General features: G+C 35.6%; 1 protein-coding gene across 1 annotated transcript in view; it reads left to right on the top strand.

Annotated features, from left to right (window-relative positions):
• Positions 1–9077: 9077 nt before the first annotated feature.
• The window catches only part of PPP1R3A (protein phosphatase 1 regulatory subunit 3A), a 45794-nt gene continuing 30087 nt past the window's right edge, over positions 9078–24784 (top strand). Inside the window, exon 1 of the mRNA XM_006149480.2 lies at positions 9078–9923. Coding sequence (XP_006149542.1) covers positions 9136–9923 — 788 coding nt within the window. The 5' untranslated portion in view covers positions 9078–9135. The remainder of the gene's footprint in view (positions 9924–24784) is intronic.

The raw sequence follows: 24784 nt of genomic DNA on the forward strand, positions 1-24784 counted from the left end.
GAGAAACCTTACAATTGGATAGTTAATAAAATTAACAAGGTATGCACAGTAACACCTACAAGAGTCGATATTTTGCAGGATTTCAGGTTCAAGCTTTTTTGAAATAGGGACAAATGATCTCTGGCTTTCAGTAAAAGATTTTTTTTTAAAAGTCCATGAAACTGGATTCTAACATGGGGACCAGCAGATGGCATAGTGGTATATCTCTGGACTCCCATATAGTTGACAGCAGTTTGAGTCCCAGGTCCTGCAGCTTAAAACTGACACTGGGTGTGAATGTGTGCATGTCTAAAATCCTGAGAGGAGAATAGAAGAGAAGGGATTGTGGTGTGGCTATCCCTCCTGAGGGGGTGGGGGTGATTTCTTGCTTTCTGTCTCTCTGTCTCTCTCTCTTTGTCTCGCTGGCAATGGCACGTGCCTATAGCAAAAATCTAATTCAAAAATAAACAAAAAGAATTCTAACACGGTGCAGAGGAGAATACAGACATAACCCTTGAAGCCAAGCTTACAAGGAATATTCCCCAAATTCCCAATAAATGGCTAAGACTTTAAGGAATGAAGTAAGCTATATCATGATGAAGAAGTTCTATTCTGCCTCACTTTGCTTTAGATGCTAGGCTATTGAGTACTGATTCCATAATTTCTTTTTCTTTTTCTTTTTTTTTTTTTTTTGAGAGGTTTTTGCTATAGGACATGTGCACTTAACAGAAAGACAGAGAGAGACAGAGAGACAGAAAGCAAGAAGTCACCCACTTGGGGGTATGGCCATGCTGCAATCCCTTCTCCTCCATTCTCCTCTCAGGATCTCGGACACGCACGCACACACGCCCGTTGTGAGTTTAAGCCACCTGTTCCGGGACTTGAACTGCGGTCAACTACATGGGAGTCCAGTGATGTAGCCATTATGCCAATTGCTGGTCCCTAATTTAGTTTTTATTGTATTAGTAAGATGGTAAGTGAAGTAAGTCAGGCACCAAGAGGCAAGTTCTACATGATCTCACTCTTACGTGGAATCTTTAAAAAGCTAATCTCAGAACTCGAGAGTAAAATGATGGTTACCAGGGGTTAGTGAGTTGGAAGGATGTTGGTCAAAAGATAAAAAATTGCAATTAGATAGAAAGAATAAATTCAAGAAATCTATTGTACAAGGTGGTGACTACAGTTCACAATATCCTGAATTTTTTAAAAAAATGTAAGAGCGGATATGAATTCTCTTAGCAGATTCTATATTTTACATACAATTAACTTTGTAATCTTAGGATCTAACAAAGTACTTGACATGGAGTAGGAGTCAGTATATGTTTACTTCACAGATAAATGACAACTTTCAAGATAGAAGGCTCATTTGTTGGCTGTTCTCTTCATTTGAATAGATCTTAAAAATATTAATACCAGTTTATTTATATATGTCAGTTAAATGATTTCCAGAGTTATACAGTTTCTTAATGATAAACACGACTCTACAATCCAGGCCCACTGACTCCCAATATGGTACACTTATCTATACATTTTGATTTCGAGATGTACATACTGTATGCTTATATTTTATGGGTTAATTAACAAGTTACTAAGATATTATCAGGTGACATCTGTCCTTAAGAAGTCTGTATTTTCCTTCTAAGATTAATAGTGAGATCACCTGTAACTCATGGTAAGAAACCAATCAATCACTTCACTTTTGATTATGTGAAAAGTGAAGGGGTTAACCCTGATGTTTGCTTCATTGCTAAGTACCCTTAGAACTCTAAATTTCTGTAACTCTATGTTTATAAGCATTTATTTTGGTCAGAAAGTTTAAAGCATATTATACATTCTGTTCTACAATAAGCACTGGGTGCTTGAGTATTATACTAGTTTTTCTCTTGTAAATTAAACTAAGGAATTTGAATGCCCCCTTTGGTAGGAAAACTCCTCCTCTGTGACATAATCAATTGCCTATACTGAATCAAACCACTCTCCAAGAAATAAATGACACTTCTCTTTAAATATTTACTGTGTCTGCCTCTAGCTGTGGTTGCACAAACATAGTCCAATCACTTGGGAGGCCTAGAGGTTGTGTGGAAAGCCTGGGTTTTGTTCCCAGGCCATCCTGTACATACCAGGCATGGTGTGTGTGTGTGTGTGTCTAATCCTTGCTACCTGGGAGGCTGGAACAGGAGGATTGAGAAGGGTGGGACCCTGTGTAAAGTACCTATCTTTGTTTTTCTCCATTTCTTTTCTCAGTCTTTCTCTCTTCCTTGCTCTCTCTCATAAAGGGAAAAATTAATCACCTGTATCTGGTAAAGTCTCCACTATCTTCAGACTTATGCAATCACCCCTATTAATAGATGTGAACTGTTTTTATTTATTTATTTTTCTTGTTGGCCAGAAGGTGTAGGTGATTACCACAGGAGGGAAAAAGCACCCTCTCCATGGAGTGTGCTCACACTGCAAAATCCTTTTTCCTCCATTTCTCCATCCCATCAGGATTTGGGCCATGTACATGTATGTGCCCCCTGTGTTTTTTAAGCTGATAGGTCCAAGATCAAACTGTGGTTGGCCATATGGAATCTGGCTCCCGATGCACGGTGTTTAGCTGCTATACCACAGGCTGACCCAGTGTGAGTATTCTGGAAGAATAGATACATATTTTTTAGTAATTATCATTGATAAATATGTCTGCTTCTTAACCTATCTTTGAAGTAGTGTCCTTTGCCTAATAATCTTTTAAAATATTAAGCATTGGTTGTAGTTCTAAGGAGATTATTATATAATTCACTTCTGTAAATTGATATGTAATTCCCAAATAGAAATATAGTAGAATCTCTATGAGAAATAAGGACAGTGTAAGATATTGTATTTATTAAAAGAAACATAGGTTAGGAAAAGGTTGAAAAACCCCTTGCAAAGAAGAATTATCTGGATACCCCTGGAGATCTTTCATCAAATGGAAAAAGGAAAGTTCACAAATGTTAATTGATTAAAAAAATAAAATAAATCTCAAACAAATTAATTTTAGTGACTATTTTCAAAAAGTAGTTAATTTGTTAATTATGAATCCTAAAACTATAAATTGGCATGTGTATGGTAAAATATAGAGGATCATGGATTGACTGAAAGCAAGAGAAAGCAGAATTTGAGTCCCAACTCAGTTACAAAGTAATAGCATCCTTCATTCTTCTGAATTTAGTTTTCTTACATGAAAATGAAAGGACTAACCTAGATGGTTATTGAGTGATCCTGAAGTTTTGCTATTTTAGTGGTCAACAGGTGATGTAGTGGTTAAGATGCTGGACTCTCACATGGTTGACTGACGTTCAAATCCCAGAACTCAGACCTCGTGGCTTGAAATTCATGCTGGGCACATGTGCATGCATCCCCAAAATCCTGAATTATCTTCAGGGATGATTTCTTGCTTTCTGTCTCTCTGCCTCTCCAAAGAGGGCATGCATCCTACAGAAAACAAAACAAAACAAAACAAAACTCTCAAAAAAAAAAAAAAAGTTCTGGGACCAGCAGTTAGCGTAATGCCTATGTTGCTGGACTCCCATGTAGTCGATCGTGGTTCGAGTCCTGGACCCAGTGGCTTAAACTCACATTGGGTGCTTATGCATGCATGCCCAAGATCCTGAGAGGAGAAGGGATTGTGGCGTGGCCATTCCCCCGGGGGGGGGGGAAGTGATTTCTCGCTTTCTATCTCTCTGTTTCTCTCTGTCTGGCGAGCACACGTGCCCTATAGCAAAAACCTGTCCAAAAAAAGAAAAAAATTCTGCTACTTTTTAACATATTTTATGTCATATTTATAGAAGTATTTTATAGTCTTCATATCAAAAAGAGCACACTGTACTTGATGGATGATAGCTACATATTTTAAAATTTTATTTATTTATTTATTTGTAATTCACACATAGGTTCCTGACTCTGGCTAATAGAGTAGCAGATGATGCTTCTTAACTAGTCTATACACCAGACTCCCTTGTGATACCAGAATTGATATCTTGAAAACTGTTAGTAGATCTGACTGCACCTGAGTGTGTGGTTTGAACTCCTCCCCATTGACTTTGGTATTCTTCCCCAGTTAAGAACTACTGCTCCAGGTTCTCTTTTGACAAGATGTTCTTGAGTTTGGATTGCAGACAGAGATCTCCGCTAAGAAGGGAAACAAATACAAAGTTATAATTAATCTCAAAAAAGGTCATTTCTTTCCTAGCCATTTGCGAATAACTTCAACTTTTCCTTATTTGTGACTTGTACTGGATTAGATCTTACAGATCTTGAATATTAACTCTTTAAAAAAGAGTTAGGTATTAGAAGCAGTAGACATTGAGATGGAATATGTACAAATAAAAAGAAACACACACATATACATTTTAAAGGATATATATATGTATATATATATATGTACATAACAGTAGGTAAATACTAAACCTTGAATAACTTATCTTCTGTTTATGCCTGCAAATCCACTTGCCACTGTTTTACCCCTTTCCATCCTGCTCTCTGCTTCAGGAGCCTGACTTGAATGAACCATCATAGTCCCAATGCCCTCTAGTCAATGAGTAGATATGTAAGAATGTGGTAGGTAAAGAGAAAATTGAATTTGGTGCATTTATGCCCTGACAAGGTCATCTTCAGCTGATTATGTCCCTTGACCAAGTCACTGATCCTCTCTAGCCTGTTAACTCATTATGGCATTGTTTACTTTCCAGTTCTGAATATTGCTCCCTGATCCCTTAAGGAATGGTAACAGCTCTAATGCAACAGGCCCTAGTTTATCACACCAGCCCTTGTGGCTGTTCTGTACTTATATTCTGTAAATATTCTTCTGTCAATAAGCCCTCCCAGAATGATCTTGTTTGAGAATTTCATCAATTTTCTATTTATTGTGATTCTGACTGATTCTGTTTTTATGTTAAAGGTATCTTTGAGAATCCTTAATTTAAAAAAAAAGAATGAGGTGTGTGAAGACTTGAGCATTAGTTTATAAACAACTCTACCTAAAAACTATATATGTAAGCAACTGAGGAAGAGGATGGTAAAAGTTGTGTTAGAATGAGATAGTAGTGGGAATGAGAAAATGAGATGTTGGTTTGATCTATGATGTGGAGACAAAGCAAGGAGATGTGAATTTTAATGGAATATAAACACCAAGTCACAAGGCTGAGGCTGGTGGTGTTTTTTATATGCTCCAGAGATACTTGATCTGTGATATTGTGATCATCTGGGGGCAATTATTAACAGAAAAATATAGACCAGCTGAAAGGAGTTTGTGGATAAGTAATGAAATGATTAAACAAAAAACAAAAAGAAAAGAATAAAAAGCATGAGAATTCACATGTGAGAAAAGATTTAAAAGATAAAATCACTTTGCTTCAGCTAAGTGGTGACTAAGGGGGAGCGTATCAGCTGTCTACAATTATGTGATAGTTGTAAACTCCAAAATAAAGGCAGCGATTACTACAACTCCACCATGTAGTGCTTTGTGTAAAAAGACAAAAAAAAAAAAAGGAAAGTTCAGATCAAATAAAAGGACCATTTTCTAATATAGATCTATTTTATATCTTCTAGACGTGTTACTTATATTCTTTGAAAAAGAAAACAAAGAAACAAATTAAAAATCATTTTAAAATATTACACATGGCGTCTATAGTGTATTTATCTCCCTATCATCTATCTATTGATGTATCTTAGAAATCAGCCTTTTATAAACATGCGTAGGAATAAAAATAATGATTGCAACTTTAGGATAGGCTTTGTGCTAGACATTTAACAAGCATCTTATTTAATTGCTAACATTGCATTCTTATAACTAAGGAAACTGAGGGTTGGGAAATTTCAACATTCCAAAGATTGTCCAAGTAATAGAGCCAGGACAGGGACCCATGTGTCTTCAACCCCATACATCAGCACATAATTGCTGGATAGTTAAATCAGTTTAGTACATTATTACGTATGTAATTTTCCATTGTTTTGTTGTTCACAGAACTGTTTGAATTGTATTACTAATTCTATGTAGTACTTTGTTACTAATTTCCTTGACCACATAATATAATATTTTAGGTACCTTGAAATATGGTTACTAATAGCCATCAAGTTTGCAAGGGAACACCATTTCCCAAGCTATTTTCTATTCCTGAATGATCTTTGTGATTGCTAACCATTCTAGCTAAATGGGTAAGATAAAGCCTAAATAATTTTATTTCCTTATCCTCCTAGACACTACTCATTTTCAATTTTGAAAAATAATTTCTCTATCAATGACTTTTGCTTTTGAAATTGTCCAATATCTTACAACATATTTATAAAGTTGTCACTTAAATGAAATTATGCTGCTTGACTGTCTTTTCTTTTCAAATAAAAATTAAACATCTCCACCACTTTTTGTACTTTTCAATTTAATTTAATTTAATTTAGAAATATTTTAAAAGGAAAACATGCTTATGTCTAACATTTCAAATAGTACAGAAGACTCTAAAGTAAAATTAATAAGAGCCTCTTCTCCCTGACAACTTCATCCTCTGTTGTAGGGGGTAAGCACTGCTAGTACCTGTACCTTTCTCTGTACCTTTACAGGAATTTTCTACACACAAAGTATCTGCAGATCTTTTTTCTCTTAGCCATTTTTCTTGGTTATCTTTCCATATAAGACATAAAGTGCTACTTTATCCTTTTGAATGACTGTAAAACAAGTCTATTATATAGGTGTAACATTATTTATCCAGTTTCTTGTGATGGATATTGAGGTAGTTTCTACATTTTCTAGATTTTTGCTGCAGGGAGTGTGTGCTTACTACAGAGACAGAGACAGAGGAAAAAAAAGGAAAGTGAGAAATCACCCCTCCTCCACCAGGAAGATGACTGAGTTGCAGTCTTTTCTTCTCCATTCTCCTTTGTGATTTTGGGCACACATGCAGCTGGCTTGTTTTTCAAGCTGCTGGATACAGGCCTCAAATCTCAGAGTCAACCATGTGGCATCCAGTTCCTTTATTACATCACCTGCTGACTCTCTAGAGATTTTTAAATAAACTATTCTGTTATGAATTATTTATCTACAAATTGTTATGAATTGTTTATCTACATTTAACTCTGGATACTTTCCCATATTGATATGGCTTTTCTAGCTTAAATCACGTACGTGTTTGTTGACAGTGTTTATAGGTTTTTGCCAATTGCCATTCTCAGAATGGGTTTTCCATTAATGCACAAAAAAAAAAAAAAAAAAAAAAAAAAAACACAAGAGTTTAAACTGGCTGTTCACACTTTAAAACTCTTACCATTCCAAAGGGCCAGCAGATGGCAAGGTGCCTGGCTTTCCACATGGCCAACTTCTGGTTCAAGTCCCTCACCCAGTGGTTTGGAACAACACAACAAATACATAGATAGATAGATAGATAGATAGATAAAAAGTCATGGTGACTTTTTAAAGAAAAAACCCTCCTATCATTCTGAGATGCCATGGGAACATCTCTGTTTTGTGGATATACAATGACAATTTGCCAAAGATGAACATTTCTTTTGTGTAAATATTTGACTACTGGGCCAGGCTTACCTTTGTTCATCTATATTTTCAAGTCAATCCATATGATTTGTTTGTATTTTCTCGGTGCTCAGTGAAAATAAACTTAGTAAACTTTATAATAACATATTTCATTAGTTCTTTCTAGTAGGCCTTGGCTCAGGCTACTTCTTCCACCTAAAATGTCCATCTCACTCTAACCCTGCATGTCTAAATTATATCTACTCTTCTTGGTTTATTTCAGGGATACTGCTATATCTCCATTTAAATCATGTTTCTTTCCTCAGTGCTTTCAGCACCTCTCTAACCTTTTTCTTTTTTTCTTTCTTTCTTTTTTTTAATTTTTTTTTTTTGTGACAAATAGTTTACATTCTAAGTCCCTGAAAATGGTACCAAATCACACTAAACAACACCAACAACCACAACAACACAAAAAAAAAAAAACAAAAAAAAAACACAAGAGTTTAAACTGGCTGTTCACACTTTAAAACTCTTACCATTCCAAAGGGCCAGCAGATGGCAAGGTGCCTGGCTTTCCACATGGCCAACTTCTGGTTCAAGTCCCTCACCCAGTGGTTTGGAACAACACAACAAATACATAGATAGATAGATAGATAGATAGATAGATAAAAAGTCATGGTGACTTTTTAAAGAAAAAACCCTCCTATCATTCTGAGATGCCATGGGAACATCTCTGTTTTGTGGATATACAATGACAATTTGCCAAAGATAAACATTTCTTTTGTGTAAATATTTGACTACTGGGCCAGGCTTACCTTTGTTCATCTATATTTTCAAGTCAATCCATATGATTTGTTTGTATTTTCTCGGTGCTCAGTGAAAATAAACTTAGTAAACTTTATAATAACATATTTCATTAGTTCTTTCTAGTAGGCCTTGGCTCAGGCTACTTCTTCCACCTAAAATGTCCATCTCACTCTAACCCTGCATGTCTAAATTATATCTACTCTTCTTGGTTTATTTCAGGGATACTGCTATATCTCCATTTAAATCATGTTTCTTTCCTCAGTGCTTTCAGCACCTCTCTAACCTTTTTCTTTTTTTCTTTCTTTCTTTTTTTTTATTTTTTTTTTTGTGACAAATAGTTTACATTCTAAGTCCCTGAAAATGGTAGTGATTGTTTTTAGTAGACTGGATCCCTTTGGCTCTGTCAATATCCTTATTCTCCCCTGTCTGCCCTTGCCTGTTCTGTGGATTGATTTAGTTCAAACTACATATTCTCTACTGTGATTCTACTTTTATTTTCCTTTTAAAATATTCCAAGTTTTCATTTTTAATGTCAATGGGTTAAAAATAATATTTTACCCTAAAATTTCAGGATTTCTAACACAGAAGAAAATAATTTAAAATCGTCCCTTTAAAACTCTGCTCATAAACAAAGACGACTTTAAAAACTGAGAGTTAAATCTGAAAAACACTGGCAGTAGGCACATGGATGCTATCATATTAAAGGCCTTTGGAGGCAGGCTAGCATAGTTTACACGCCATTGGACCTATTTTTAGAGCTGATTCCTTTTTGCAATGTCAACTGTAACATTATACTTATTTTAAGCCTCGGTATCTCAAGTAGCAGCCTCTACTAGTTGTACAGTTCTCCCTTATTTGATACCAGAGAGCCCATGGAGCCTTCTGAAGTACCCAGTCAGATTAACAAAGATAATTTTTTAGAAGTTCCTAATTTATCTGAATCTCTTTGTGAAGATGAAGACGTTAAAGCTACCTTCAGACACAGTTACTCCCCTCAGCCGAGCAGACGAGGTTCTGATTCTTCAGAAGACATGTACCTGGATACGCCATCTTCAGGTGCAAGAAGAGTTTCATTTGCCGACGCCTTTGGATTCGATCTTGTATCTGTTAAAGAATTTGATTCCTGGGATTTACCGGGTGTTTCAACCAATTTTGACTTAAGGAAGGACATTTTCCACACAGAAGAATATGTTTTATCTCCACTATTTGTCTTGCCTTCTTCCAAAGAAGATCTTATGCGACAACTTCAAGAACAGAAAGCGATACTGGAATCAGCTGAGTATCTTCCTGGGTCTACAAGTATGAAGGGCATTATTCGAGTTTTAAATATTTCTTTTGAGAAATTAGTATATGTGAGAATGTCCTTAGATGACTGGCAGACACATTATGACATTTTAGCAGAATATGTTCCTAATTCATGTGATGGTGAAACTGACCAGTTCTCATTTAAGATTACATTGGTTCCTCCTTATCAAAAAGACGGCAGTAAAGTTGAATTTTGCATACGTTATGAAACTTCTGCTGGCACATTTTGGTCAAATAATAATGGCACAAATTATACATTGGTTTGTCAAAAGAAAGAACAAGAGCCGGAGCCTGTAAAACCACGGGAAGAAGTTCCTAATAGGCAAATAAGAGGCTGTTTAAAGGTAAAATCAAGGTGAGGCTATATCTTACATTCTTTACTATTGATAATATGAGAGTCTTACATTGTACTTCGTTATTTTACAAGTTGTTAGAAATAGCCCTCCTATTTAAAAATATACTGCTTGCTGGGTAAACAAAAACAAACAAACAAAATTGTGCAGGCTTTAATAAGGTCAATTGTTATTCACCTACTAGAACCGTATTTTTCTCTCTTCAAATGTGAGTGAAAATATGAATATAATTTAATAGATTGGTAAAGTGCCATGCATATTACTTATCTAATGAGATATAAATTGCTTATTCAAACATGAAACCTGGAGTCTTCACATATAAAATTTATTTGTTTTGACATTTGAAATATGTTTATTTTCAGTGGTTCTTAAATATCTGTGCTCTACTTTGAAACACTTTTGATTAACCTAAAAATACATTTCAGTATGTATCTAATGGTTAGAAATTTGTAGATTTCCCCTAAAAGCTGCAACAAACTTCTAGTGACTGAGTTGTATTGGGTTGTTGGAGGTAATAAAGGAGTTAAATCATAAGACAACTTTAATGATGAACTAACAGAAATACATAAGCTTATGGGTGTTGTATGAATTACATATACAATTATATATTTCTAACAAATGCAATATTATGAAACACAAATTAGTATAATTTAGGAAAAGTAAATGGAGCAGAATAGAAACTGACCCAAATAGAAATAAGGATAGTAACTATATAGATTGGAGATTTGGGATGTAACCCCTCATTAGTAACCCTGCTTTCCTATTAATGTAAAACAAAGTACGCTGACATTGGCTGATTTCTGTGATACTAGGTTAGTAGAGAACATATCCAAGAAGAGTTAGATCCCTTTTGCTCTTCACAGCATCCCCATGAAGAAAGTCCACTCCCACATTACTCCACCAACACAGGCACATATTTGATTATCCTCTAAGTGATTCAACCTAATCGTCCCTAAACCCAAAGATTTTAGTAATGACACCAGCATAGTGTAATATGATAAAAAAGGAACTACATTAGAAACAAAGACACCCAGATTCTAATTCTCTAAGTGTAACTCACCAAAAATCATAAGACACTGTGAAAATGTTAACTTCTTTATGCTTTAATGCACAAAGCAATAAATAATAATGACTAAGTGTGTTGTTCCAATGCATTAATATGTTCGATGTAGTATAGGTGGAAGCAACCTAAATATAGAAAATATTTCTATTTTAATTTTCTTTTAAAGTCATTCGAAAGATTGGGTTAATCCACTTTGTCAATTGTGTCGACTTTCTTCATCCAACTCAGACTCTCTCAGATTTTGATTGAGATGTTTATGAAATTACTCAGCAACAGATTAGCTACACAGATAAAATAAGCCCCAAACTATTTAGCAAACTGATTTCCATACATAAACAGACACACATTAAATAATTTATAAGTGATAGCATCACCAGTGAATACCTATTAAACATGCTGTAACTTGCTCCATATACCAGAGAAAACAGAATTTAGGAAGTTTAGTCTTTTGTCAAACAGCTCATAAAAGGAAGAGTGTTTAACTCAGTGGATTTTTCTATAGGTTTTAAGATGTAGCTTTAGTTACAAGCAGTACATGCTGTGTAATATGTTACACAGGTGATTCCTTTTATAGTCCAAATTTTACTTGATGTCAAGAACAAAGAATGAACAACTGATAGGCCTAATCTTCTACCTCAGCCATGATATTATAGGAACTCCTCCTAGTTGAAGATACACATAACTGTATATATTCTCACACACATTGGTATTCAGTATAGTAATCATTGAATGCATAGCGGACACCATTCAAGTTTTAATATTGCTTTGGGGAAAAACTTGAGAAGAACTAAACCACAAAATGGTCTAAAGGCCTGTAAAGTTTCCTAATGAGTTATAAAAATGGAAAAATCTCTTTCCTTCAAAACCACAAATACATTTTCTGCACTTCTATAACTTAAAAATGACCAACATAATTCAAACCACATTTTGAAAAAAGCATTTGCCTCTGGAGGAGGCTTTTTGTGCTGAGTTTCAGTCCAACATGAATTTTTACATCTGATTTATATACCACTCAAAATGGAGTGTATAAAGGAAATCCTGACAGATCCTTAGAACAGCATGTGCCATAATAGAATATTTATACAGCTTTTCCATGATATAATTTATATGCAATGGGGTTTCAAATATTCCTAAAACTCACACAAGAGAGCATTATCAAATTTCTAAATGAATATTGCAGTTGGATTTTATTGTGAAGAATTTAGTTAGAGAAAAAAATAGCACACCTTGTTAGTGTTATTTTACAAAATGTGTTCTTGGCTAAAATAAAAATGAACTAATACTTATTTGATCAAAAAATTATAACTTCCAAAATATCTTCTTCCCTCCAAATAGTTACAGAACCTAAATGGGTATTTTCTGAGCATACCCACACTTCATATGTAGCTAAATTTGTAAGTAATTTCTTTCAGAAGATGAAAACAAAGAGAAATGTATATGGATTTTTGTTTTATTCATGCAAGTAGGCTAATAACTGTGTATGTAATAAGTCAGTGTTAAAATGAAAATTAGGCAAGTCTAGTGTAGAAAGAAACATCTAACTTTAATTCTTCTTAATACCACAATTAATTTGCTATCAGCGTCCCTGAGATTGTATCTTCTGAAAAGTGTCAATAATCCCTTCTAATAAGTACAGAGGGAACTGTGGGAACACATTTGGTGAGATAGGATTTTTGTTATGTCAATCACCCACTCAAGCATGTTTCTCTATGGAGATTTTTCTCAGGTCAGAGTTTGTAAATTTCCACATTTGTGTAGGTTGTATATTTTATTTTGATGCTTGTTAGTCTATCCACCTTGGACAGAAAGAAATATCTAGAGGGAGAAGGAAGCAGAGTTTGTAACTCATAGGCATGTGACTAAGAGTGACCCAAAGGTATTTAATTGCATGCATCATAAGATTCTTGCTAAGTGTCACCACATATCCAGCACTGGGGTATGTTAGCAAACAAACTAAGCAGATTATGGTTTACCTCCCATGGGATTGATTTACAAATCAATGACCAGAAAGAAGACGTTGATAGAAATTACATTCAATATACATAGATAAACAAGCTAAAAAGGCACATAAAATAACCTCAAAGTTAAAATAATGGGCTTCAGAGTTCAATGTATGCGAGTTTGAGTCTAAGTCCCTACACATACTTTCTATGTAAATTTGGACAAATTAAGCTTGCTTTCCCTTTCTCTTAACTGGGGAAAATAATAGCTTTATCTCGTGGGTGTGGGTAAATGATGGCATAAGGTCTGGCACACATTAAGTTAATAAATGTAAACTGCTGTGAAAAAAACAGAAACAAAACAAAAACAGCAACAGCAAAAAAATAAGTTAATAAATGTAAACTGCTGTGAAAAAACAGAAACAAAACAACAGCAACAGCAAAAAACCAAAACAATGCTGGGCCATCTCTGTGCTCTAGTAGTTAAGGCTGCCAGATCCCACAAGGTTTGAGTCCAAGGCTCGACATCTTGAGAAACATGCCAAGTGAATGTTCATGTGTGTCCAAAATCCTAAAAGGACGGAGATGTGGAGAAACTGGTGCTGTGGCATGACCATTCCCCATGGGGAATGTTTTGCTCTCTGCCCTTATCACTGTCTCTCTTTCTCTAAAAAGTACACACCCCTCTCTCAAGAGTCTCCAAAGTCCCACTCCTCTTTCACTTTAGAGCTCCTTAACTTTCAACGTAGAAGAGCCATCCGTTTGTCTTTTGCAGTATTTTAATCAACAAGCAAAATTAATTAAGCTATAAATTTTCTTGACATATGTATCTTATATTTGGAACATCTTACTAACTTAAAGTCCCCACATTTTAATAGAGGAAGGCCTGGACTGGAAGCAGTAAAATGTATATTTAATTTTAGCATCATTTAGGCATGTATATTAATCCCATAAAATACGTGCTTGATAGCTATGCAGCTAGACATATTACGTTACTTCTGAATCAGTTGATTCACCTGTCAAATAGGGCTTCTAATGCCTAATATTGTGAACTAAAGCAAAGTGAGATTGTACCTTTAAAGTACTACCAGAGTGTTGGGCATGTATTATCATCAAAAGGGATCATAATTGCCATTAGTATTATCAAATCTTGTTCAGCTAATTTCCTGATTCTTAGACTTCCATTATTTTTTCTGACATCATGGGTTCCCTTGTCTAGGTTTCAAAACTCATTCATCAAGCATTTAGAAAGGGCTTATGTGTCAGATCCTATGTTGTTAGGTATTAGGATCCTCCTGAGAAACGTGTGACTGGAGACACAGGCACGTGATGACAAGGAGAGGCCCCAAGGGAAAGGACCTCACAGACACAGAAAGAGGAGTGAGAGAGAACACCAAAAACCAAAACCAGATTCTCTGGGGGTGTAATGGAAGCCACAATTTAAAAATGAAATAATCGGCTGGCTCTATGGCACAATGGTAATGTGCTGCGTGAGAGCAGCCAGATGCCACATGACAACCATGGTTCAAATCCCTGGCCCAGTCAGGCTCAAAGAGGCTGGACGTGCACAAATGTCTGACATCTGACTGGCTGGAGGACTGGAGGAAGGGGATTACAGCATGACCAGACACAGTGGAGGGTGCTCATCTCCCTTTCTCATCACTCTCTCTCTCTTGCGTATATGTTATATTGTAAACAAAGAAAAAAACAACAAAATAAGAATAATGTACATTTTCATTTTCAAGGATATGTGATTTATAACTGAAATTGTGTACTGACTAAAGTAGAGGGCTTCTCAGCAACTTGGAGATCTTTTTTGTTGTTGTTCTCCTCCACTGCTTGCTAACTGTTGACTTAATCTTATCTGGTTTTGTGTTTCATTAGGTAAAACACATTTATAATTTTAAGTGCAGAAATTGTGTGATAGAGGTGTTCGATGGTGTGTACTTATAACTTGACCAGCTGAATGGAAATAAAGTCCTAAATGACTTTAAAGTCACAGGAGAAAATTGATTAGTCCTCCATTTTTGTACTTGAAGAATAGAAGAGGTATAGTCAGGAATGGAAAACAGAGGATATATTTCTAAAGTCCAGTTTTAAGAATAGAGAGTTTATCTTTCACTCTCTCTCTCTCTCTCTCTTGTGTATATGTTCTATTGTGGCAACATTATTAAAATGAGGCCAAAAGAAGCACTAGAAAATGGATTGTAGGATATGTCTGTGTTGTATGTTCTGGTCAGAACCATTGGATTGTGAGACTTCCTTCATTTACATGTACAGTATAATCTGGGGTCCTGGAAATAGTCCAAAGAGGTGTCAATAGCCTCATGAGGCCTTGGGAACTTAATGTACTCCATAACTAACTTGTTTTGAGTCCACACAAAGTGTGGAAGCTGGGTCTGTTTAAGGGGAGGATCTCTGGCGAGCCACATGGAAACATAAACCACAGCTGCTTAGGCTCATCAAGAGGGTGTTTGGAAGCTGCCAGCTGGTTGACAGCAAGAAGGCAGCTAGCTTAGAATTTCCCTGGAGATCCACCAGGGACTCTGGATTCCTGGTTTGGTGGCAAGCCATACCCATTTGAGCATAGACTTTCCAAAAGTAGTTTTCAAATCTTTCTGAGACATGAAGAAGAAGTTTCTGTCATTCAGGATTTCTCTCAACCTCTAGCTCAAAGGAACTACAATGGGCTCCACACCTCAGATAGGTCCTTTGGGACCTCTGAGAGCCTAACTTTCCTATAAAAGCCCATCTGCCACCTACCAAAGAGGAGAATGGCCCTAGGACTCTGAGCCAAAAATGTTCTATGAAAACAAAACAAAACCATAAACATTGATATACCAACTTAATTTTTCATATTTCTCCCATTCTTTTAGCTGTGACTCTTGTTCCTGTTTCAAGTTTTTACCCCACCCCCAACAGGAATAGGGTAGGTGACGACCTCAGGAGCAGATACCTGGAGTGAGCTTGACTGCCCAGTGCCCTGGTACTCTTAAAAGATCATCTACTCTGACACTGAAATTGTAACTTTGTCTAAAATGTATATATGTATATATATATATATGTGCATGTGTATTTATGTGTGTGTATATATGTGTGTGCACACACACACACACACACACACACACACACACACACACTCCATCCCTTAGATGCAGACATCTCTAGGGTGACAGGGACTATATTTACCTTGTATTCTTTGGGGTCAGTAGTGCAGACACACTTTAAATTTGGATGGCAAATATGGAAATGGATAATTTTAACTAGCGAGTACTAGAGGGAACAAAGATTCGGTACAGCATTGTTGTAAAGTCTCCATAGGAGCATGAAGATTCTAGGGGGTTCTGGAGTATGTATGTGTATTGGAGATGGAGTGGAATTAAAAAAAAAAAGAAAAAAAAGAATGGAAATGTGTAATGGAAACAGCAGGGGCTTCAAAGTAGGAGGAATTTGGGATTTAATTATAACCAATTACTAACTGTGTGAACTTGTATAAATTATATTTTGTATTTGATTTATTCAGAAATAAAATAGGGATAATAATTTCTTGGCAGAGCTGCTATGAGGAATACATTAGCTAACATATATAAGCATCTATCCCAGTTGTTGATACTTTGTAGGTAGTAAAAATGGTATCAATGGCATGAATGATAATTTTCATAATTCACAATCTTGTATATGGCTAATCCTATGCCAGGGGTTAATGGAGAAATGTTTCCCCTCCTCGCTATCATTTCTACTGCCAGGACTCAAGCTAATACTAATAGTTTCAAAATTACTCATGTTATGAGTTCAATAAGCTTTTGGACACTGACCAGAAAAGCTAATATTTATGAAATTGCTTTTCTGGGGAAAATAATATTTAAATTCCAGCAACTTCTGGGTTACAAAACAAAACAAAAGCTAAAACAAACTTTGGAATATCACCTGTTCGTAGGTTGGAGTTTGATATGAACATATGAACATGTTTTTGTAAGAAAGTTCTTTTTTAGATGGTTCTTTTGGAGTAAATAACCATTGTTAGCACACAATTCACAAACTTACTCTCAAACCTATGAATCGATGACAAAATTGAAGGTTATATCATTATTTCCCTTGAATAAAATATATTATGTACCATTTATTTTCATCACATCATTCTTCTTTCATAAGGCATTTTATCTGTACTCCACCACTATAAAGTCTCTAAAAAATTGCTCAAATTTATTTTCATTATTAAAATTACTGTGTATATCTTCACATAATTACAAATCACAGAATTTCGTAGTTAAAATTTTTTTTTTTTGGAGAGGTTTTTGCTATAGGGCGCGTGCGCTCGCCAGACAGAGAGAGACATAGAGACAGAAAGCGAGAAATCACTCCCCACAGGGGATGGTCACGCCGCAATCCCTTCTCCTCCATTCTCCTCTCGGGATCTTGGGCATGCACGCACATGCGCCCGGTGTGAGTTTTAAGCCACCAGGTCGGGGACGCAAACCGCGGTCGACTACGTGGGAGGCCAGCGACTTAGCCATTACGCTAACTGCTGGTTCCCTTTCCTAATTAAATTTAAGCTTCATAAACTAGGTATGAGTTGAAACTGGGCAAAATACATTTTAATAATTACTCCTTTTGAGGAATAATATTTATAAATAATTTAATAATATATTGATACAATCAAGTCTTTCAAGTATTTATAAATAGAAAAAATGCACAGATTTAAAAATCACATTTAGGTGTAGCAGAGAAAAGATTATATTCTTCATACATAATCTTAAATAGATGAATATGATTATTGTGTTTAGTGTGAATATAATTATACTCTTTGTTTTTTATGTTAATATAGCACTTAATTACTGAAGAACTGACATTGAACCTCATTGTAGAAGAGACCAGAGAGACCAGATCATCCAATTCTATCCTTTACTTTCAGGCAGAATTATTATGGAAAATCATCCAAATCAAATAATTATGTAGTCCTTTCTTACTCATCTCCTGGGAAGATTGCCTTCTTCAGTAATGTGTTCTATATGGAAGTTCTATGACTTTAATGCAGCCATTCATTTACTCTGATTTTCAGTGAAAGAAATGCAGAAATCTCTATCTTTATCCTTTACAGTTAAGCAAAATTACATTGTTTCTGTCAGTGGTTTCTATTCGCCCTCTAAAATAACCTCAATAATTCAGATTTTCCCCTTTAGCTCCAAATTTGTAAACTAGTTTATGTTTTAATGCAAAAGTCAGAGAAGATAACACCCATCATCATCTGGATTCTCATAAGGGTGAGTGATATCACTGTTAACAGGACTGTACGTTGCCAGCCCTGATGGATGAGGGGTAACCTAATAGGTTAATAGGCTAGCCAAGGAGCTCTCCTAGTGCTTCACAATTCACCTCTGAGTTCTGGGCATTGGAAATGTTATTATTACGGTATTTCCTCTAGGAGCTAAAGAAGGGAGGATGATTTTATTTCCCAAAATTAGAAAGTTAAAAGTTCATTTGAGCACTCAGTTTTTTTCTTCCACCATACTGAAAAACATACCTGTATTAGAATTTCTGAAAACTTCTTATGCAATTAATTAGTAATTTAGGATACTAGATACATTATTTTTTCTATATATCTGATTTTAAATTGAAATTTTATGCATGAATGTAATTATATATGTATAATAGCATGTTGAAAAATAACTTTTGAATGAGTTTGTAAAAAAATCAGATGCAATTTAGACCAGCCAAAATTTAAATTGGTTTAAGTATATCCTTTTGTACAATGGATTAATAATGTTTTTAAAACTAGAAATCATTTGACTATGTGTTAAATTTCTTGAATGTATGCACATGTGTGTGTTCAATTTTAACTAACAACGGTCTGTTCCAGTCAATGACTGGACACAGAGAACTGGTACAGCCAATGCAGATGACCATTTATTTAGGAAATTAAATACAGAGAGCAGGGTAATAGTGCACACCTACACTCTCTTCATTATTTTGTTTGTTTGTTTTTTAGATTTTTGTTATAGGGCTCATGCACTTGCCAGAGAGACAGAGAGAGACACACAGAGAGTGGCTAGAAATCACCTCCCAGGAAGGATGGCCATGTCGCAATCCCTTTTCCTCCATTCTTCAGTCAGGATTTTGGGCATGCACACACATGCACCTAACATGAATCTAAGCCACCAGGTCTGGGACTTGAGCCGTGGTCAACCAGATGGGAATCCAGTGATGTAACCATTACACCATTTGTTGGCCCAGATTCTATTCATCCTTGATGCAATGTTTTTTCCTTTGGAAAATACACACACACACACACACACACACACACACATACACACACACATGTGTAAGCTTTTCACTTAAACTTTAACTCATTTGGGTATATACTCACATGCAAAGGTGAGCTTTTCACTTAAATCTTACCCATTTATCAGTGTGTGTGTGCATATGCATGTGTGTGTAAAATGCATATAATAAAGACATTTTTTGTATTTTCCTATTTTGCTGGCATTTGATGTTTTCTATATTAGTAATCTCTTATTCAAAGCTAACTTTGGTAAACCAAGTGAAGTTTCCAGACAGTGACAGATATATGAACATCCAAAGCATTTGTTTACAAGTCTTAATAAACTCATTTAGTTCTACAGGACCCCAATCCTGTTTTTGATGTATCCATATTTTAGACTTGGTTTGACTTTTTAAGGAAACTCTTGACAAGACTGGGGTGAGAGTTAATTCTGATTTCAAAACTTCCTTCCCATTAACTACAAATGCTGTCCCTCACTAACCAACCACACATGAACAGTTAAGAATATTAAATCTCAGTGATGCAATGGACCATCAGCACATGCGAATATTTAGAGAGCTCCCTAGAGTTTATAAATTCAAGGCAGTAACTCTACTTAGGGTTTTCTTGCTTCTTAGTCTGTTAAAGAGCACTAGTAATAACAATACATTATGGAGTTTAATAATCCTCATTCAAAAGATTCCAGTTCGCCAATTACCATATATAGAGCCAAAGGTATATTTTTAAAGTTCTCCATTTTTACAGACACTAGCTCCTTCACCTGTCTTCACTATTTCTGTTCATGCCAATTGCCTGCCTTGAAAACTATATTTTCTTGTCTCTATCTCACTCCTAGTTTCACCAAGGAGCAACGTAATTTTCCCTCTTACTTGAAGATTTCCTGAGGTCTTGAATTTATTCACATTCTTTCCCTTCTCTAAGCTCCGCATCTAATGGATACATCATTTATATGGTACTTACAAATAATGTCTTTTGGGGGGCACTTAATTTTTAAAATTTTTATTTGTGCCTTTTTCTCCAACTGGATTGCAAGTTCCTTCAGGTCAGGAATGGTGTATTCAGATCTAAGCATTATTTCCCACAGTGACTATTACAGGATTTTGCAAATAAAAATATCTGAAAAAATATCTGCTAAAGGCAACTTGTTTTCTCATTAATAACCTTGGGGCCTGCTAAAACCAAAAAGTACCTTCTAAATAATTAAATAATAATTTTTTATTATAGTTATAATGATGAATGCTTTTAGTATCTTCATGATATTTTCCCCCCTTTAATTGCCAGAGGACATGTCTGCACTCCAGAGACAGAGAGACAGAGAGAAGGAGAAAGCACCCCTCACTGGGTCATGGTTCACTGTAGTCCTTTCTCTCCTTTTCTCCTTCCTTTTGGGATTTTGGGCATACATGCACATGTGTCAGGACTTAAACCATGGTGGGTTATGTGGGATTCAGTTCCCCAAACACTAGGCCCAAGTGCCAGCCCAGTTTCCGTTCTCTTTAAAAATCAGATGCCTCTGGATATATTCATCTGGATACCTAGGTGACAAACTAATTACCTTACATCCCAAACCAAAGTTGCATTTTCTACTACTCCTACTTTTCCTTCCTTTATTCTATACTTTGTTTAAATTCATAGACATTATTCCTGTCATGCAAATAAGAAAAAATAATCATCCTAACTGCTCTCTCTTTTGCCAACTCCTACTAAGTCTACATTCATATTATATCTATGGCCATGAAGGTTAGGATAAGTCATTTAATTAAAAAAAGGTTTTTTTAAAATTAAGAATAGTATAAAGACTATATTTATTATAAAAACAATAGGTAAGAGAGAATCTTGTCCCTTGTCGGAGCTTTTCTTAGTCAATGAGACTGCCTGAAAGGGAAGAAATTGTAGGAGTCAAAATCGAAAGTTGAAGAACTAGAGAGTCTTGCCAGGTGGAGGATTTTGCGCTTTAGATACTTGGCTAAAGGACAAAGTATTATTATAGTTATTTGTATTAATCCAAGAGTATGCAGGATAAGTTAGAGTAAGAAGTATGGTCCAGATTGCTAACTGGAAGGAGAGAAATTGAATATAATTGTAAATGTTGAGTAGTCCTCATTGTTTCTAAGAATTTTTTCCTTCCTTCCTTCCTTCCTTCCTTCCTTCCTTCCTTCCTTCCTTCCTTCCTTCCTTCCCTCCCTCCCTCCCTCCCTCCGTCCTTCCTTCCTTCCTTCCTTCCTTCCTTCCTTCCTTCCTTCCTTTCTTCCTTCCTCCTTTCCTTTCTTCCTTTCTTTCTTACATTGCCAGAGAACATATGCATGGGCCAGTGAATAACAGAGAGAGAGAGAGAGAGAGCACTCCCTAGTGAGGTGTGATCATGCCTCAGTCCCTTCTCCATTTCTCCATTGTCAAGATTTGGGGCATGCATGCATATATACACATGTGTTTTCCAAACCACTGGGACTGGTATTCAAATCATGTAGTAGGCCATGTGAGATCTGGCTTCTCCAACCACCAGGCCACAAGGCCGGCCCCAGATGTTTTCCTTTAATGATGTTACATGGATGGTTCCTCATTGCCTTGAAAAGCTGCATATGGTATCTACAAACATCATCATACTTAAAACTGTGTTGGAGTATGTCATGGATTAAATAATCTTTTCTATGTTTATGATTTTTTTACTTACTATTTTTCTACATATATTAGTATATTTAAAACACAGGTTTCATTCTTCTATTATTATCAATATTAATTACTGATTTTTGCTTTAGCTTATTTTAACATTAAGCAGATATGTATATGGTACAGATTTTTAGGCATTTCTATACCTAACTCATTGGTAATTCATCTTACTACTTGAGTCATACTTAGAGGAAATTTCTTATTGTAGTTAGTTTTGATCCTTATTCTTTTTTCAAAATCTAAAGTTTTCATTTTAATTTAGTGGAAATCATTAATCTAGGCATTTCAATGTTTTCTTAATTGTCAGAGGGAAAATGTGCTTGGCAGAAAGAGAGTTCCTCAATGTGGTATGGTCACACTGTAATCTTTTTTCCTCCATTTTTTCCATCCCATCAGAATTTGAGGTACACACACATGTACCCAGCATGCTTCTCAAACCAAGGCCAGCATTTGAGCCATGGCCAGCCAGAGGGGTTCTAATTCTTAACCATTGCCCAATGGAATCCTCATTAGGCATGTCAGGTTTTATTTTCTTGGATGGATATATGAAAATATATCTAGATATATCTATATCTAAATATATGCAAATAACTCTAGTATGGTTTATTCTGTAATACCAATAACCTCAAGGTTGTGAATAGCATTAAAAGAAAAAAAACATCAAAATATCAGTAGCAAAACTTTTTTATCATAATATATTTTATTTTCTTTTAATTTCTTTTATACATTCAATCACTATACATCATTTAGTTTGTAAAGTTAATTCTCCAACATAAATACATTTCACAACAATCTAGTTAGGGATACTATACACTCTATCATCGACTGATAATAATCCATATTTGTGTCCCATAAATGTCTTGCCTCTCTATTTTTCTCTTTAATGTCTTTTTTCACACTCTCCTCCTTCTCCCACTGTCTTTCCACACTGTATCCAGTGTCTATACTAATTTTTTATATTTCTATATCCTCTAATCTTTCAGTTTCAGCCATAGAGTGCAAAACTCTTTTTAAAAAAATGCCGGAGAATGTGTGCTTGCCAGAGAGAGGCAGAGAGAAAGAGAGAAGGAATGTGAGAAAGCCCATCTCACAGGACATTGTCATCCTTCTACATCTTTCCTTCCTTTCAGGATTTTGGAAATGTGCCTGTAATGTTTTTTACTCTGCCAAGTCTGGAACTTCAACAGCATGGTTGGCTATGTGGGATCCAGCTGCCTCACCTACCATATCATAGAGTGGCCTGCAAAACTCTTACTATCCTCTTGAGCTTATACATGATAGGAAGTTCAAAAAATAAGTAACTGGAGCAAATGAATAAAGGATCTTCATTTATTTAACCAATATTTATTGAATATATACTATTATGTGCCTGGTTTTGTTCTAAATACTGGAGATACAGCAAGATAAAAAATGAAGATACCGGGCCTTCATGTTGTTTACATTCTTTTTTAAAAAAGAAAATTTTATTTATTATTATTATTATTTAAAAATTGCTATAGGACATGTGTATTCACTAGAGAGAGAGAGACAGACAGAAAGAAAGTGAAAAAGCAAACCACCAGTCTTACAGGTTCGGGACTCCATCCACAGTAGGCCATATAGGAGTCCAGTGCCTTAACCACCATGCCACTTACTGGTCCCTTAAATTTTAATGAAGGGGATTTTAATGAAGGGGGGACCAGCAGATGTTGTGATGTTTTGATCATTGGACTCCCACGTAGTCGACTACAGTTTGAGTCCTTGACTGGGCAGCTTAAAAGTCATGTGGTGCACGCGTATGTAGAATACCCAAAATCCGAGAATGGAGAAGGATTGTACTGCAGTCATCCCCCTCGGGGAGTGATTTCTTGCTTTCTGTCTCTCTGGCAAGTGCATGCACCCTGTAGCAAAAATCTCTCTTAAAAAATTCCAATAAGGGGAAAACTAATAATAAATAATCAACAAAAAATAAGTCAGTTATAAAATGATAAATGCAACTGAGAAAATAAAATGGAGATTGTATTCATCAAAAAGGGACTATTTTCCCTTCACTTCCTTAAGTGAAGAATGCACTTCATTGAGAAGGTGATAATTGACCAGAGATACAAAGAGAGTCAGTCATGAAGATTTATGGGGGAAGAGAGTTCTATGCTGAAACAACCAACTGGTGCAAGAGCACTAAGGAGGGAGTGAAGAGATGTGTTTGAGGAGTAGTAAGTAGGCCAGTGTAGCTGAAGCACCATGAGTAACTGTGAACATAGTAGGAGATAAAGTCAAGGAGACTGCAAGAAGCCAATCATGGAGACCATTATAGTCCATTGTAGGACTTTAACTTTTACTCTGAAGATACTTAAAGGGGGTAACTGAGGATTTTAAGCATAAGAATTGTTTTGGTAGTTATGGATATCTTGTTTTGAAAGCTTTATAGTCTTAGTTTTCTCTGGTGTATTTTTTAAGCTTTTCAGTAGTTCTTAATAACATGTAAGTTAAGTGGGGAAAAAGCTGGTTTAAAATAGTGTGGCTCCCCTTAAAATCCTAGTGTTGTTAAGGTGAAGTATAATAGTCCTTGAAAGTAGGTGTAATTCTTGTTTCAGCATTTAGGCCTTGAGAGTCTGGAATAAGAACAGGATGAGAATCAAGCACTGGTTGACTTAGTGGGACATGGAGGAGATTTAAAGATTTTGGTGATCATGTAGTGTGGGCATCACATGTAGTGTTTCAGGTGGGGCTCTGGTGTAACTCAATTGGATCGAGATGTAAACTCCATATAATCTAATATAGAGTCTTCTGCTTTATTTCACATCATCCTAAAGAGACACACAAACATTTGGTTCTAAGACAGAAAAAGGCTACATATTACTAGCCCAAATATAATAATAAAATCAAGACTCACTGATATTTTGAATTGTCCATTGTCAGCCCAACTGGGACTCA

The sequence above is a fragment of the Tupaia chinensis genome, unplaced genomic scaffold (assembly GCF_000334495.1).
Source record: "Tupaia chinensis unplaced genomic scaffold, TupChi_1.0 Scaffold000264_1, whole genome shotgun sequence".
Lineage (NCBI taxonomy): Eukaryota > Metazoa > Chordata > Mammalia > Scandentia > Tupaiidae > Tupaia > Tupaia belangeri.